Genomic DNA, 15,492 nt, shown 5'->3' on the forward strand with positions numbered 1-15,492 from the left:
GAAGTCTATTGGCCAGAGTGAATCTCCTCCACTTCCTCCAGACTTTGTCCTCCCACAATCCCGCCAACTCACATAAATGAGGCTGCAGCGGCAGCAGATAGCAGCTGCACTGCTCCTCTTTAAAAAAAAAAAATTATTTAAATATATAATTTCCAGTGTGCGGCACTGACAGGTTTGTGGAGAATACAGCGGAGCTCAAATCCCTGCTTTAATTGCTTTTCAGCGGCGCTAACAAAGGAGTCATTTGGACCACACACAAAGGCGCTCTCAGCTGGCCTGGCCCACTTATTTCCTGCAAGAAACTTTTAATTCAAAGTCCTTTGTAGATTAATTTTCTGATATGTTAAACATTGTTCCGCATACTAATTGACACCGTTTCACCCCCCCCCCCCCTCTTATTGTGCAAAGCAAGTCTTTTCAGCCGGGCGTAATTAAATGGGCCGGCAGGGTTTTTATGGCACACGTTGGAACAGAAATTAGACAATTAACGTTTCTGTCGGAGGGTTGAAATGACCGTCGACAGCCGCCGCCTCTCTTTTATGTGACACATTTAGCGGTTTGAAAAAAAAAAAAATCATTCATGATCCACTAATATTTAGTATTACAAGCCAAACACTGGAGAGTAGACAAGAGTCAACACATCTGCTCCTCACAGCGGCGTTATTGTTATAATCGTTTAATATAAACAGATGTTGTTGGGTTTGTTTGTTGTTGTTTTTTTATCTACAAGGAAACTTATCGTTTCTTCTCCTCTTGTCATGTCAGAAACTGGAAACATTGCTGCAGACAATGTACATATTTTTATTTGGGATTTTATTATGGAGAAGCAGGAGAAACAGTCGTTTTATTCTCAGTTGAGAAGTCATGGAGTACCTGCGCCACCCTGTGGTAACAGATGGAAGTTAACTAGACGGAGAGAAAGGTCTAGCAATGATATGAAGGCGTGCACTCACTCACTCACTCACTCACTCACTCACTCACACACTTCCAGTGACCAGTATGAGGGTTAGTTAGTGTGAGAGCGTCAGCAGGAAATCTAACACACCTGCTCCCCTTCTAATACTACCACATGACACCGGGGAGGGAAAAGGCTAATAGGGCCCAATTTGGACATTTTCACTTAGCGGTGTACTCATTTTTGCTGTCAGTGCTTTAGACGTTTATTTCTATTTTTTGTTGAGTTATTTTGATGAGAAATTAAATTTACTCTGTGCATGGGACACATTGTATCTGTCGAGTCGACATTTCATCGACCGACTCCCAAGGTTCTAGTCCCTCAGAAGCATTCGTCCCAATGAGGAGGTCAATGCCATCTATATCCTGTATCTTTATGTTTTTTCAAATATGGCCATTTTATCAGGTCTTCTTCTTTTGGAATGTTGAGAAACAGGCATATTCTCGCGTGTGTGTGTGTGTGAACACGTCAGACAGTTGAAAGAAGTAACTGTTGTCCAGACCACCAACTTCCAGATCCTTGACATGATAACTTCTATGTGTCTTAAATTGATTCATGGCACACAAAAGAATATTGGTCCTTTGTCCTGTCCCCTACATTCAGCCTTCTCAACAAGCTCTGCTTGTATGCAGTGGAGATCCTGTGTTTGTTTCCGAAATCATCCTCAATCATCAGATCTTTTGGCCTTTTGTAACTCAGGGTTGGAGGAAGATGGTGACAGCTGCGGACGAGATCTTTAGGATGCCCTCTGGTGAACTGCTGTCAGCAATCACTGTTGTCATCAGTCTATTTTTCTACTCCTTTTTCAAATGCTCTGATAAAAGTACTATATTGCAGAGGATCATCATCATATATAGGAATGTCTCTCAGTGGTAAAGTGGAAGAGAGATTATGTCTCTTATGCGATGTCATTTTACCACTGAATACTGTCACATATGTTGCTTGAATTCCCACCATTCACCGCCACGGGCGCAGTACTGCCATAGCTGTGAGCACCGTGCGTATGAGTCTGAATGTGCCGCTTTAAGAGAATAATGATTCAGCTCATGCGCCCCTGCAGATGATCCATGAGTTGTTTCTTTTGGTATGACAACAGGTTGATAATGTCATATTTTGTCAACACACTTTGTGTATTGTGCACTTTGACAGGCAATTCATTTCCATATGAATTTAATTCAGGTGATGTTTCACTTTGAGCTGTTGCTTTTATTAAATAAGAGTTCATCCCATCAGAAACTCCAGAGCTGTTCCTTTACCCCAAGATCTCCAGTACATTTACTTTTACGGTGGTTGCTGCCAGCTCCGCTTCCAGTTCTAGTTGCTCTTTCATCCTTTTAAATTGTTCTCGTTGTGCTTCAAGCGCATACTTTTTCTTCTGGGCAGCAACTCATTCCATGAGAGCAGCCTTTTCTGTCTGAGCTCGAATGCGAGCAGAAGATGTTGAGGATGCGCATGATGATGAACAACAGGGTTTGGAACATCTGAAACACTGTCGTCTGGTCCAATTTCATTGGGGTTTGTTTTGCTGCATTGTGCGGTACTTTCAACAATAGGTGTCACCTTTTCACCCTCCACCAATCAACTGGCTGTGTGCATTTGTACATCTTTAATGAAACCATCCAGTGGCGGACTGTCAGGACCTGCTAGGCCTTCTCTGCTGGCCTAACCACACTTAGAAAAGTACTTGTATATTTATGTCTTTTAATATCCACTTGGTTGCGTTGCTTCTATTGTCGTATATTACGGTAGGGTTTTTATCCAATCATTTTTCAGCTAGCTTGTGTTGTCAGGTTCTATGAAATCTGCCTGAGGCCAGCAGACCCGACACAGTTAGTTGCGATAGCCAATCAGGTCTCGAGTCTGCAATGCCGAGGCCAACTAGCTGGCTTTCCACTGAACTTCACATGTACACATCCTGTGATTGGATAAGCGCCGAGAACCTCTAAAACTGAGACCCTTTTGCCTCCACAGCAAACCCACAAAGATTTTTGCTTGTTTACATTTAATGTTTTGTGCCTTCTGACAGTTTTCAATATACATTTCCAAACCTTAAGGAGTGAGTTTAATTGTTCTTCTCACCTTTTCAAGTTGCTGTTGTTGTCCAACAGCGTCATCCTTCGGCAGAGCATCAGACTTGACAGACCTTTCAGACAGAACAGCAGGTTCAAAGTATGCAGTTATCCAATACGATAGCCGTTTTCCAATACCGCTTGATTGTAGCTGATCCAATAAAGCTCAATTGTCCATGTAGCCTCTCTCCATGTGTGCTCCGGCTCTCCACGTTGTCAATCAGGTCAGCCTCGTCAATCAGGTGATTAGGGCCAGCAGTGCAGTCGCTGGTTTTGAATGAACGGTTCTTTGTTTTCGTGAGGAAACAATCCTGGAACTACGTGTGAATAATTCCAAAATGTACATATCCAGTTTTGTAGAGCAGGTTTTCACTAAAATGTCATTTCAATTTTCTATCATTGCTTAAAGACTTCAGTTTGAACCCATTTCACTCTTGCCATTATGTGTGCAGGAGTGTTTTCTTTATGCAGACCCTAAAACAGAAGGTCCAGTCCATTGTTGTAGGCTTTTGTTGTCTTTATTTTTCATAATCCAAAATAAAAGCAACTCTTTGTCCAAAATCCAGCTTCCTGCCTTAGGTCTGGCGAAAACCTATGTGCTCTCCTACTATCTGTGCTCCACTCCTTACTCTCACCTACGCACCAATATATATCATTTTGCCAACTGCTGCCACTTTGTGTTAAAAAATAATAATGAACGCTGTGTAGTCTAACCAATAAAAAAAAAATAATAACATGCCAACACCAAATAAAACCTCCCCTACAGTATCAGTAGTCAGCAAATGTCATATCTTCAGTGTTGTCCCATGAAAAGATATAATTAAATATTTGCAAAAATGTGAAGGGGTACATATTTGAATACATACATGTTGTATAAACTGACACCTGGTGCTTTTCTCAGAAAGAAAATCTCAGACATACCAGGTGACGTGAACACCTGACACCTGCCACCTGCACAATGGTCCTCGGGTTCTTTGTCCTGGTGTGAAACGGCGTGTTAAAACCCTGAGAACTATTGTCAGATAAGCGGCTTGACGAAACCGGGTGGACCAGTTTCGGAGGAGATGGGTACGCCGGTCAGAAATGTCAGCTTCGTTTCCACGGTGAAATGTTGTGATGTTGGAACTTGCGTCTGAAAATATGTTGTATATTTTAATCACTGTTATTATTGTTTTTATTTTGTGATATTATACCACCAACTGTCACAGTGATGCCTTATTTTGTTTGTTTGTTTTTGTCTTGCCCTGTTACTGAAACTTATTACCGCTTAATAATCCCATCACCACCAGAGGGCGCCTTCGAGCTGCAATACGGTGGTCCACGTGAAGGGAGGCCCCACGTGACGCATTTGGCATTTTTCTGGTCTTTTTTGCCTTTCCGGGGTTTATGCAAAAAAGCGTCGCCGTGCTCGGCCTATCAGCGGGGCGGCGGCGGTCTAGCATATAAACCACTTTGGGATTCGGAGAGGAGACAAGGGGAGAGAAACAGTGGTGGAGCATCTACACATCATCACACTGGACAGCAGGTAGGTGTGTGTGTGTGTGTGTGTGTGTGTGTGTGTGTGTGTGTGTGTGTGTGTGTGTGTGTGTGTGTGCTGATGCACCTACATTTTAAACACACAGCCGGTACATGTAACGTCAGACAAATTTAACTTGTGTAGTATAAGAATTGTTTAGCAGAAAGAGACTCTAAGAGTCTGTTAAATGAGTTGTTGGTTTCAGTGGAAAACTTTGTGAATCCAGCAGTAAATCTATAGAAAAAAAAACAAACAACGTTTTTAAACCTGGTTTTGGTGTCAGTCCATGCTGGTTGGTTCATCGGGACGCACACAGCAGACCGAAGTATGATTTAGACCGCTGAACAACAATACAGGGCACATAGAAACAGCAGTGAATTCAGTGGTAGCTTCTCAATGTTGGAAGATCTTTTTGAAAGTCCTCTGCCTAGTTTTGGTCCTGGGACGAACCTAACCGTGGGTCAGGACGCCTCATAAAGGGCGAGTGTGTCTTTCAGGTACATCTAAGACCATGAAGTGCTTTAAAGACCGGCGATGGAATTTTAACAATCAATCCTTTGACTAACAGGAAGCCGGTTCACTGATCTAAGAACAGCTGTGTTGTACCTTCTTGGTGTCGGTTCTGTATGCAGCATTTTGAGTCAGCTGCTGCTCTCTTGATGTCTCGACTCTGTGATCTGTGCATTTTCTGTCTCTGTCGCTCCAATAAACCTCTGCCCCTCTAGTTTCCTACTGTCCAGATGGCCACTTCAGTGAGTTCCCAGCTGAACAAGGCTATCAAACAGCAGTACATGGAGCTGATTCAGAGCGACAAGGTCCAGGCCATGTACATCTGGATTGACGGCTCCGGTGAGGGGCTGCGCTGCAAGACAAGGACTCTGGATTCAGAGCCCAAGACTGTCATGGGTAACGTCTGCGTGGCTACTGTAGATTCTCAGCACAAAACACTGAGATAAAAAGGATCATGGAGACAATGTTTTTCTGTTCTTTTTTTCAGATCTTCCCGAGTGGAACTTTGACGGCTCCAGCACGTACCAGTCAGATGGTTCCAACAGCGACATGTTCCTGATCCCAGTAGCTCTGTTCAGGGACCCATTCAGGAAAGACCCCAACAAGCTGGTGCTCTGCGAGGTGCTCACGTACAACCGCCAGCCTGCAGGTGAGCAAAGATCTAAGCTGAGCTTGTGAAGGAATCTCTCTTTGACTGGTGTCTGATCCCGCAGAGACAAACCTGCGACACTCGTGCTCCAAGATCATGAGCATGGTGGAGGACCACCGGCCGTTTTTTGGGATGGAGCAGGAGTACACCCTGCTGGGCGTGGACAATCACCCGTTCAGCTGGCCAATCAACGGCTTCCCTGATCCTCAAGGTGCTCGGAAGGCACACGAGGTAACAGGTTGAGACCTTTTTTGTCCAGCGACGGTGTAACGCTGGTTCTCTGCCTGAACAGGGCCGTATTACTGCGGCGTGGGGGCAGACAAGGCTTACGGACGAGACATCGCGGAGGCTCACTACCGAGCATGTCTGTACGCCGGGGTCAACATCTGTGGTACTAACGCCGAAGTCATGCCGGCTCAGGTGAGTTGCCTGCAGGATCCCCCGACGTCCTTCAGCCACCCTTGTGTTTATGATGCCGCCGCCCGTGCTGGGTCCTAGTGGGAGTTCCAGGTGGGGACCTGCGAAGGCATCAACATGGGGGATCACCTGTGGATGGCCAGGTTCATTCTGCACCGCGTGTGTGAGGATTTCGGTCTGATTGCGTCCTTTGACCCCAAACCGATTCCCGGGAACTGGAACGGCGCCGGGTGCCACACAAACTTCAGCACCAAAGAGATGCGAGAGGATGGCGGACTGAAGTAAGACAGGTTTAACCTCCTTTCGGGCCCAGTGATTCTTAGATTTCAACAAAATCACTCTCTGATCTATCAACAGTCGACTCATCCTTTTGAGTCGTGTGTTTTGACATTTCCCTCTTGCGCATCTCATCCTCCTGCAGAAGGATTGAGGAGGCCATCGAAAGGCTGGCAAAGAGACACAGGTATCACATCCGGGCGTATGATCCTAAAGGAGGGCTGGATAACGCCCGGCGCCTCACTGGCGACCACGAGACCTCCAACATTGATCAGTTCTCAGCTGGCGTGGCCAACCGCGGCGCCAGCATCCGCATCCCGTGTTCAGTGGGCCAGGACAGGAAGGGCTACTTTGAGGACCGCCGTCCGTCCGCCAACTGTGACCCGTACATGGTCACCGAAGTGCTGGTGCGCACGTGTTTGCTTAAAGAGGAGGGGGACGAGCCTTTTAACGACAACCAGTGAAGAAGTTTCAGTCATGACCGAAAGGTTCAATCTGACAGACGCGAAGCTGCTTCGGCATCACGTAAACCTTTCAACGCTTTCAATGCTGCCCCTGTACCAACATTTATACTCACGTTTTTTTTCTCTGTCTCATTAGTTTTGCATAAAATTTTCAAAATCTTGTACTTTTTATTTTGACTAACTGTACTGAGGGAACCTAAAAGCATTTGATTGTTTTTATATTCATGCTTGAATGTTAAGTTGTTTTTTCTCTAATTGTCCAAAACAATTGTACTAATAAAAAAGCTAACATTTATATGTCTTCTTATCACTGGAGTTCTTGTTCTTACTCCAAATTAACATTTATTTATATATTCTAATTTTATTTATTTTTTTGTCAGATCCAAATCTAAGACCCATGACTATAGGGCTCTTTCTTAAACAGGGTACGAGACTGTTACGTCCCATAACACAGGGTGCTTTCAAAGAAGGTAGGCGATTGGGGGGAATAAGGTCACAATAAATCAGAAACATCACGACCGGAAAGCAGGGAGCTAAAAGAGAAGCACTGCCGTTGCTATTTTACCTCCAATCTCTCACATGACAGTGGCCTGTGCTTCTTAAGGGGGGGTGCGACTTCCTCACGTGACCACCAGACGGTGACGGTCGGTCCCAACCCTCCCCGCTCACTCTTTTTCCTCGTTGAGAAAATATGGGGAGATTTAGTGCAGTGTCACTGGAGCCTGGAGGAGCCAGAGCCAATCACCAGTGTCATCAGCAAAAAGATCAATAGAGGCAGCCAGCCAAGTTACTGATATGACTGATACAAAACTTGTTAGACGAGCCTTTATTCGGCTGGAATGAGGTTTCAGAGGTTTGTCAGGTCAGTTCAGGTCATCAGATCAATCTATAATTAGTGGACATTCTTTCTTTGTGTCCTGTTACTCATGCATTGCAGCCATCAGGCTAAAGTGAATGCATGAGAAAGCTCACGGTCAAGGAATTGAGCAAGAATTTATTATTTTTTTTACTTATGAATAAACAATATTTGGTTGTTTATCTATCTATATTTATTTATTGAATTGAGTTACAATAGGTAAATTAAATTGTATTCCTTGAACTTACGGGAGCAAATTGCAGTTATAATAAAAGTTAGTTATTGAGAGACACAGAGGATATATTAAAAATTCTGACCTGTGGTTTGTTTTTATTTTATTTTTTGCTATGAAAAGTACAAATATGGGTAAAACTTTTATTTTTCTCTCTGGACTGCGGCTGTCAAGTGCGGGCAAGATTTGACCTGCAGGAGACCTTTATGTCGCTGAACTTCAGGGTGTCGGGTTACAAATATACAGCTGGGACAAACACTTTGGTGTTTCGAGTGTCCCCAGAGTCATTGTGTTCGAGTGATGGGAATTCCGGCTCTTTTCAGGGAACCGGTTCTTTTTAGCTGGCCTCACTAAAAAGAGCCGACTCTTTTGGCTCCCAAGCAGCTTCTTAGATTTTTTTGTTGCTTTTATTATTTCACGACCAAATGATGTGCTAAAATTAATGACTAGTGCTTTTGATATCAACAATACTAAATGTGCATTATTCATGCATTCAGCTAAATTTATTTAGTTGAGCCAAGATTGGCAACTCAATCGTAACTCTAACCGCAACCGCAACCCAAATCCTAACCTGTGCTAGAACCCTAACCCAAACTCTAACACCAACCCTTATTCAATCCTCAACCTTTGTTGTTCGTTTGTATGGCAATCGTTTGCCTCTACTAAAACTATCATTTTAAAACAATCTGCTCTTTAAATAAATCACTATTTTTGGAAAGCACCTGAACTCTGCCATTTTTCCAGTGAAAATCAGAAAAAAATATCATTTTTCTTACCTTCGCAACATCACCGGTGGAGTTACACGACTCAACCTGCCAGCGATGAGCACTCATCTCACTCACCACCAGTAGCACCAGCCTCCGGACCACCGCTGGTACGGGGACCGGAGCCTCGACGCACCGATTGAACTGTGCCATCCCCGGTCCCCCCACAAGGGGGTTCCCAGGGCGCAACACCTTCGTCCCAACCCCAACACTAACAATAATTCCAAGCCCAACCCTAGCCCCAGGCCACACCCTGATCCCAAAAAGTGTCCCTTGTATACCTTCAACTAAGATTTTCCTAAACTTGCAGCCTAACCTCAACCCTTACCCTTGCCGCGACCCCAACCCCTGCCACAACCCTAACCCCAACATGATAGTTGAGCAACAAAAACAATGATGCAATGCAAAAATTGGCCCTTATTGTACAAAGCGCTTTGAGACGCCTTTGGATGTGATTTAAAGCGCTGTACAAATAAAAGTTGATATATTGATTGATTGAATGAAAAACTCAACATGTCTGAAAATGGGCTGTTGTGTTTTTTGTTTAGCACAAATCTGCATGATAAGGCACAAAATCTCAACATGTCCAGAAATCGTGAAAAGAAAGCCTAACCCTATCCCTAACCCCAGCTCTTTGGAATGGAATGGAATTATGTTTTTAAAATTCCTCACGTCGCGACAATCCTGACAGCTCCTTAAAAAACAAACCTCTGTTGGATCTCTGGTTCTCTGCAAGTCATGGCAAATTAGTGGAGCATGTGTTCTCAATTAAGACCATCCAGTGCAGGGACTCAGTACTTCTTCGATGTGAGCTAACAGCTTGCCTGTCGCTAGATCATCCACAGACAAGACAAGACAAGACTAATGTAGAGCGACTGTCCAAAGGACCAGGGGAAACGAAAAATATAGTCGCAGAGATAGGCTAAGTAAGGGGGGGAAATACCTGCCGGACGCGCTGATGGATGAAGTCACGGCTCCGGAGACAAGTTGCTGTTGTAGATTTATTGCATGGTGTTTGAGTGACAAAAAATTAAGGTTCCGGTGAAAATCAGAAAAAAATATCATTTTTCTTACCTTCGCAACATCACCGGTGGAGTTACACGGCTCAACCTGCCCGCGATGAGCACTCATCTCACTCACCACCAGTAGCACCAGCCTCCGGACCACCGCTGGTACGGGGACCGGAGCCTCGACGCACCGATTGAACTGTGCCATCCCCGGTCCCCCCACAAGGGGGTTCCCACGGCGCAACACCTTCGTCCCAACCCCAACACTAACAATAATTCCAAGCCCAACCCTAGCCCCAGGCCACACCCTGATCCCAAAAAGTGTCCCTTGTATACCTTCAACTAAGATTTTCCTAAACTTGCAGCCTAACCTCAACCCTTACCCTTGCCGCGACCCCAACCCCTGCCACAACCCTAACCCCAACATGATAGTTGAGCAACAAAAACAATGATGCAATGCAAAAATTGGCCCTTATTGTACAAAGCGCTTTGAGACGCCTTTGGATGTGATTTAAAGCGCTGTAAAAATAAAAGTTGATATATTGATTGATTGAATGAAAAACTCAACATGTCTGAAATCCTGACAGCTCCTTAAAAAACAAACCTCTGTTGGATCTCTGGTTCTCTGCAAGTCGTGGCAAATTAGTGGAGCATGTGTTCTCAATTAAGACCATCCAGTGCAGGGACTCAGTACTTCTTCGATGTGAGCTAACATCTTGCCTGTCGCTAGATCATCCACAGACAAGACAAGACAAGACTAATGTAGAGCGACTATCCAAAGGACCAGGGGAAACGAAAAATATAGTCACAGAGAGGCTAAGTAAGGGGGGAAAATACCTGACGGACGCGCTAATGGATGAAGTCACGGCTCCGGAGACAAGTTGCTGTTGTAGATTTATTGCATGGTGTTTGAGTGACAAAAAATTAAGGTTCAAACAAAAATAAGGCCAAGCAAAGGGAAGCGGTCAGCCAAAGTAGGACATCCCCTCCCTCACCCTCTCAGTTCATTCAAAAAACCCGGCAGGTGAAGAGCAGCTGATATTTGCTTCTGCCGATGTCCCACCCACACCACGTGATGCATAACCCAGCGTATGACAAATAACCCATAATATAGAAACAACAAACCACATTAGCTGGCACATACAACCCTGTTTACCACCTGGTCTGTTTCGCAGAGAGGACAGTTATGCACGTCGCAGATGGAGACAAGTCCAATACAACTAAATTCTTTCTCTCATGGCAGACCTTCCTCTCAAATGACAATCCTTGTAAATAATGTGGAGCTTTGGAGTGAAATCAGACTTCCCAGATTCAGAAGAAGTTGTATTTAGTTTGTTGTTCTGAAACGGTCTGGGGAGAAGATCTGTAAAGAACACAAATGAGGCAGGAAACAAACAAAGAAACCGCCCTCCTCCATCCAGCAGGGACTTCCTGGGTGATGATCCTCACGGTGGTTGTTGGTTCAGCTTTTTTGTTTTTACTGCGTCACAGTACAAGATTTTTGCGTAACATGCAGTGTTGCTTTGTTGTGACAGCTTCCAGGAGGTGACCGGGGTAGAGTGCCGTTCCCACTGCTCTCTTGCATCTCTCACTTCACTTCATTGAGACCTCATGTTCCCAAAAGGCCTTTAAGCAACTTTACTTGTCCTTCTGAAAATGAGAAACCTAGAGGAAATGTATCAGGAGAAAAGCTTTAAAAAAAAAAATCCCAGTACTTGGTTAAAATTTGTCAGTAATGTTTTTGTATTTATTGTCAATTTATGTTATTAAGGATATTTTGCAGGTACATGTGTCTCTTTGTCCACCAGATGGCGCATTTTCTCATTGTCTTAATTGCAGGATTCCAAGGATTCAGCTAAATACAACTGCAGCAAAAATGGTAGAAATCAGTGCATTTCAAACCAGATTAACATTGTATTGAAACGGTGAAAGGCAGTGGACACAAAATCGTGGCCTTGCGTGTCTTGACGGGTTTCCAAAAAGGGAACCACACACCAAAGAGCTTTGGGAGTACAACTTGATATTCATGAATGGACAAAGCGTGGCCCTTTATTTAATACCGCGTCACGTTTCAGGCGAGTGTCCTGAGAACACTGTGGAGCAGCACCATTTCTTTAATTTAAGCATTAGTATCACGAGATCTGCTCTGTTCCAGCACTTCTCTCTCACCACCCTGCACAGTGACACCAAAGTCTGGTATGAAAAGAAAAATTGGAGGGACAATGTTTGTTCTTGACCAGAGACCAAAAAGAAACCGAATCTCTGCTTCTAAGAAAGACTTTTATATGCAGGAAGGCCTTGTGGGAACTCTGCCACACCCACCAATTACCATTGTAGCGAACTGGTGACTCGTTCTAGATTGTTTTTATGCTGTTGCTTTGCAGATGTTGCATAGAGAATTCAATGTCTCGGTCACAGATGTTTCCAGTTTGATTTAGTCGTTGGTAGGAATTTCTGTGGAAATTTTCCACTCTTGCGGTTCGTGCACTCGGTGAACACCGCCATCTAGAGGCACATCATGGGAAATCTCAAAACAGCTGAAGAGCCGCTTGTGGTTTTTCATTTTGTCAGACACAGGCTGAAAGCATATGTCATTTCGTCTGAGTTTTCCTTTTCTGTTGAATTTTTCTGGATATTACAAAATTATGTCCTCAAAAGCAGCAAAACTTTATTTATATCTGTGGATACATGAAAATGCAGTGAATTTGGAAAATGATATTTGCAAAATAATAGAAAACAAGTTCGCAAATTCTCACATATAAATAGTAATTAAAATGTTTCTAAGTGATTTAAAGTCTGTTACATCTTAATCAGGTTTCACTGTGAGATATCAGCCTCTTGACAACTTAACGGGAACTTTAAACTCTCGGCCAGTTGACTGTGTGACCTATCAGTGCTCCACACACAAACAGGTGGCCGGCTGAGCGAACGGGTGGAAAGCTGAGCCGGCCGTCAGGATATCATTGCTGTGCTGACTGGCAGGATAGATGCTGACCTCCAGCCAAACGCTGCCCAGATAAAACTGACGTGCGGCTCACATATTTTTCCTGCATCCGTTGCGGCTGCAGCAGGACGCCTCTCGAGGTAAGGAGCGCAGAAAAGCATGTTTGGATTGTACATTGTTAAGATGGATGTTAGGCATGCTTTGCTCCAGTTGAGGGAGCCTCAGTAACTTCCTGGGGAAAGGCCCTTTTTAATTTTCAGGAGGTCTGGTATCATATAACCAACTTTCAAGCAGTTTGGTAAATGGAGCAGCCATGTGGTTTCAGGTCCAGATGTTCATTACGAGTCCCACTAACTCTGACTTTAAATGTATTTTGGAAATGGGTCAGTAATTACTTTTAAATGTCTTATCACAGTTGTCTGGATTCTGAAAACAGTTAAAATGCTTCTATTTTATGTCAATCTTTCCAAAAAGCAGCAAGGCAATTTAAAAAAAAACACATTTATTTGAGGTCAATGTTTTCTACAATGATTGCAAGAGTTACAGTCTTGCTGTGTGTAATTCTCTCTGCAGCTTGAATGCAGATGGATGATTTCCATCCAACAGTCGCTCCAGCAGCATGTCTGATGAAAACCTGTCTGAGGTCATAGATGTTGACCAAAATAGTGACAGCAAACATCAGGAAGGGCACCACGACACTCCTTCAGCCTCAGGTGGAAGCAGGCGGGATCATGGTGTGTTGAGCGGCTCGTCGTTGGGCAGAATTTGCCTCAGTTTGGCCCTGGTTTCAGAGAGCGACGACGCCGGAACCCTTTATGTGAACACCAGAGAACCAAGGTGGTCCCTCGTGAAAGAATTTGCAGAATTGTCACCCAGAGACAAAACAGGACCTGAGGATGACCCAGGCCGCACCAGTGGAGCATCACTGACAATGACACTGAGAAACAAGGCGAATCTTACGAGCTCTGATTCTTCACGGGGTCAGAGTTCACCGGATCTTCAAGAGCGAAATAATGAATCTGCCTCTGAGACAGAAGAGGAAAAAGGCTCCAACCGTCCTGTCAGAACGGCGCTCAAAAACCACAAAAAAGACAAGGTTGCCCGACTTTTGGTGGCTATGAAGAAACGCAGCGGCGGGGCAGACGCGGAGCAGCGTCCCTTTAAGTGTCCGCACTGCCACTGGGCCTTCAAGAAGCTGTGCAACCTGCAGAGTCACCTGCAGACACACTCGGGCCTCAAGCCGCACGTGTGCGACACCTGCGGCAAGGCCTACTCCCACCAGGGGACGCTGCAGCAGCACAAGCGCCTGCACACGGGCGAGCGGCCCTACCGCTGCCCCTTCTGCGCCAGGACCTACATCTGGTCCTCGGACTACCGCAAGCACATCCGCACGCACACCGGCGAGAAGCCCTACGCCTGCGCCGCCTGCGGCAAGGACTTCATCCGCTCGTCTGACCTGCGCAAGCACGAGCGCAACACGCACGCCGACGACAAGCCCTTCCCGTGCGCGCACTGCGGCAAGACCTTCAACAAGGCGCTCTCGCTGAAGCGCCACGAGCGCAAGCACCTGGGCGAGCGGCCCTTCGCCTGCCCCGACTGCGGCAAGGCCTTCGGCCTGGCCAGCCGCATGGCCGAGCACCGGAAGACCCACGCCGGCGTGCGGCCGTACGCCTGCTCCGTCTGCGCCAAGCGCTTCACCAAGTCGTCCAACCTGGCCGAGCACCAGGCCATCCACAGCGGCGAGCGGCCCCACAAGTGTGAGCAGTGCGGCCTGGCCTTCGCCGTCGCGTCCCGACTGGTCCGCCACCGCTACATGCACGGCGGCGCCGCCGGTGCCGCGGGGGGGCGGCGCCTCGACTGCGGCAGCTGCGGCAAGAGCTTCGGCCAGGCGGAGGCGCTGCAGTTGCACCAGGAACGGCGCTGCGCCGGCAGGATCTTTGTGTGCAGCCAGTGCGACAAATCGTTCCAGTGCGCCGACAACCTGTCGCGCCACATGTCGAGCCACGGGGGCGAAGAGACCGCAACGGGTTGAGACGATCCCACACTCGGTTTTCAGACTGTGGGAAAACCCAACGTTCGTTGTGTCGGGTGGTCTTTTGAGGATCTCAATCCTCAGTGCCGGTGGGATGGTCCCACATCAAGAAAGAGGCTAGAGGTTAAGAGCTTGATGAAAGTACAATCCATCAGTCCATTAACTTTCCACCGCCGCTCCATCTTGTTCTCAGGCTGGAACGGCAGAAGGTTTGTTTATAGGGCTGGCCATATCGATCTATATAAATATCAATAGTATCAATAGCAAGGAGAGCATCGTATCGGATCAATACTGACTTCATACGTAAGAGATCAATGAAGTGGCAATTTCTCTCTAGACCTCACAGCCTCTCTTCAAGTCTGTCGAAGTCTGTCCTCCTGTGGTTGTGAAGGACCTACAACCTGACTTTTCATAAATATCTGCGTAATGGACAGTAGTTATTTTTTGGCTTTGTGGACATTGTTAGGTTTATATTTGGTCACATTGTTGCTTTTGTTATTTTTGCACTAGTGACTTTTTTCTGAAACAATTGTGTGTAGCAAAAAGGGTACAAAGGAGAATTGTTTCTCATTTGTATTATACCTTAAAATTGTTTTGTATTGTCGCTAATTAATAAATAAATAAAAATCCTCCTGCTTGGTGTTTCACAATGATTCTAATCAACTAACAAAATTACCCAATGATCATGACATTTCAAGTAAAAAAAGTATCATCCTGCATTTACTCGGTATCGGATTGGTACCAAAATCCCCAGCCTCAACTTCAGAAGGAATCTGAGCATTAACCATCTACCAACTTCAC

The 15,492-nt window shown here is 45.5% G+C and overlaps 2 protein-coding genes across 4 annotated transcripts; both read left to right on the forward strand.

Moving 5' to 3' along the window:
• Positions 1-4,461: 4,461 nt before the first annotated feature.
• glulb (glutamate-ammonia ligase (glutamine synthase) b) lies at positions 4,462-7,077 on the forward strand. Of its 3 annotated transcripts, XM_076029117.1 has the most exons (7): positions 4,462-4,549; positions 5,266-5,446; positions 5,538-5,699; positions 5,764-5,910; positions 5,992-6,119; positions 6,198-6,397; positions 6,538-7,077. In XM_076029117.1, exons 2-7 carry the CDS (start codon positions 5,281-5,283, stop codon positions 6,854-6,856), a joined length of 1,122 nt encoding a protein of 373 aa, XP_075885232.1. In that variant the 5' UTR covers positions 4,462-4,549; positions 5,266-5,280; the 3' UTR covers positions 6,857-7,077. The 3 variants fall into 3 exon arrangements, with proteins under 3 accessions (XP_075885232.1, XP_075885315.1, XP_075885395.1); XM_076029200.1 differs by lacking the exon at positions 4,462-4,549 and having other exon boundaries at positions 5,248-5,446; positions 6,210-6,397; XM_076029280.1 differs by lacking the exons at positions 4,462-4,549; positions 5,764-5,910 and having other exon boundaries at positions 5,248-5,446.
• A 5,622-nt stretch (positions 7,078-12,699) lies between these two features.
• znf648 (zinc finger protein 648) lies at positions 12,700-15,390 on the forward strand. Its single transcript, XM_076029403.1, has 2 exons — positions 12,700-12,799; positions 13,233-15,390. Exon 2 carries the CDS (start codon positions 13,279-13,281, stop codon positions 14,689-14,691), a length of 1,413 nt encoding a protein of 470 aa, XP_075885518.1. The 5' UTR covers positions 12,700-12,799; positions 13,233-13,278; the 3' UTR covers positions 14,692-15,390.
• The last annotated feature ends 102 nt before the right edge of the window (positions 15,391-15,492 follow it).

Source organism: Nelusetta ayraudi, unplaced genomic scaffold (genome assembly GCF_046127955.1).
Source record: "Nelusetta ayraudi isolate G7.1 ecotype Tasmania unplaced genomic scaffold, CSIRO-AGI_Nayr_v1 ptg000001l, whole genome shotgun sequence".
NCBI lineage: Eukaryota > Metazoa > Chordata > Actinopteri > Tetraodontiformes > Monacanthidae > Nelusetta > Nelusetta ayraudi.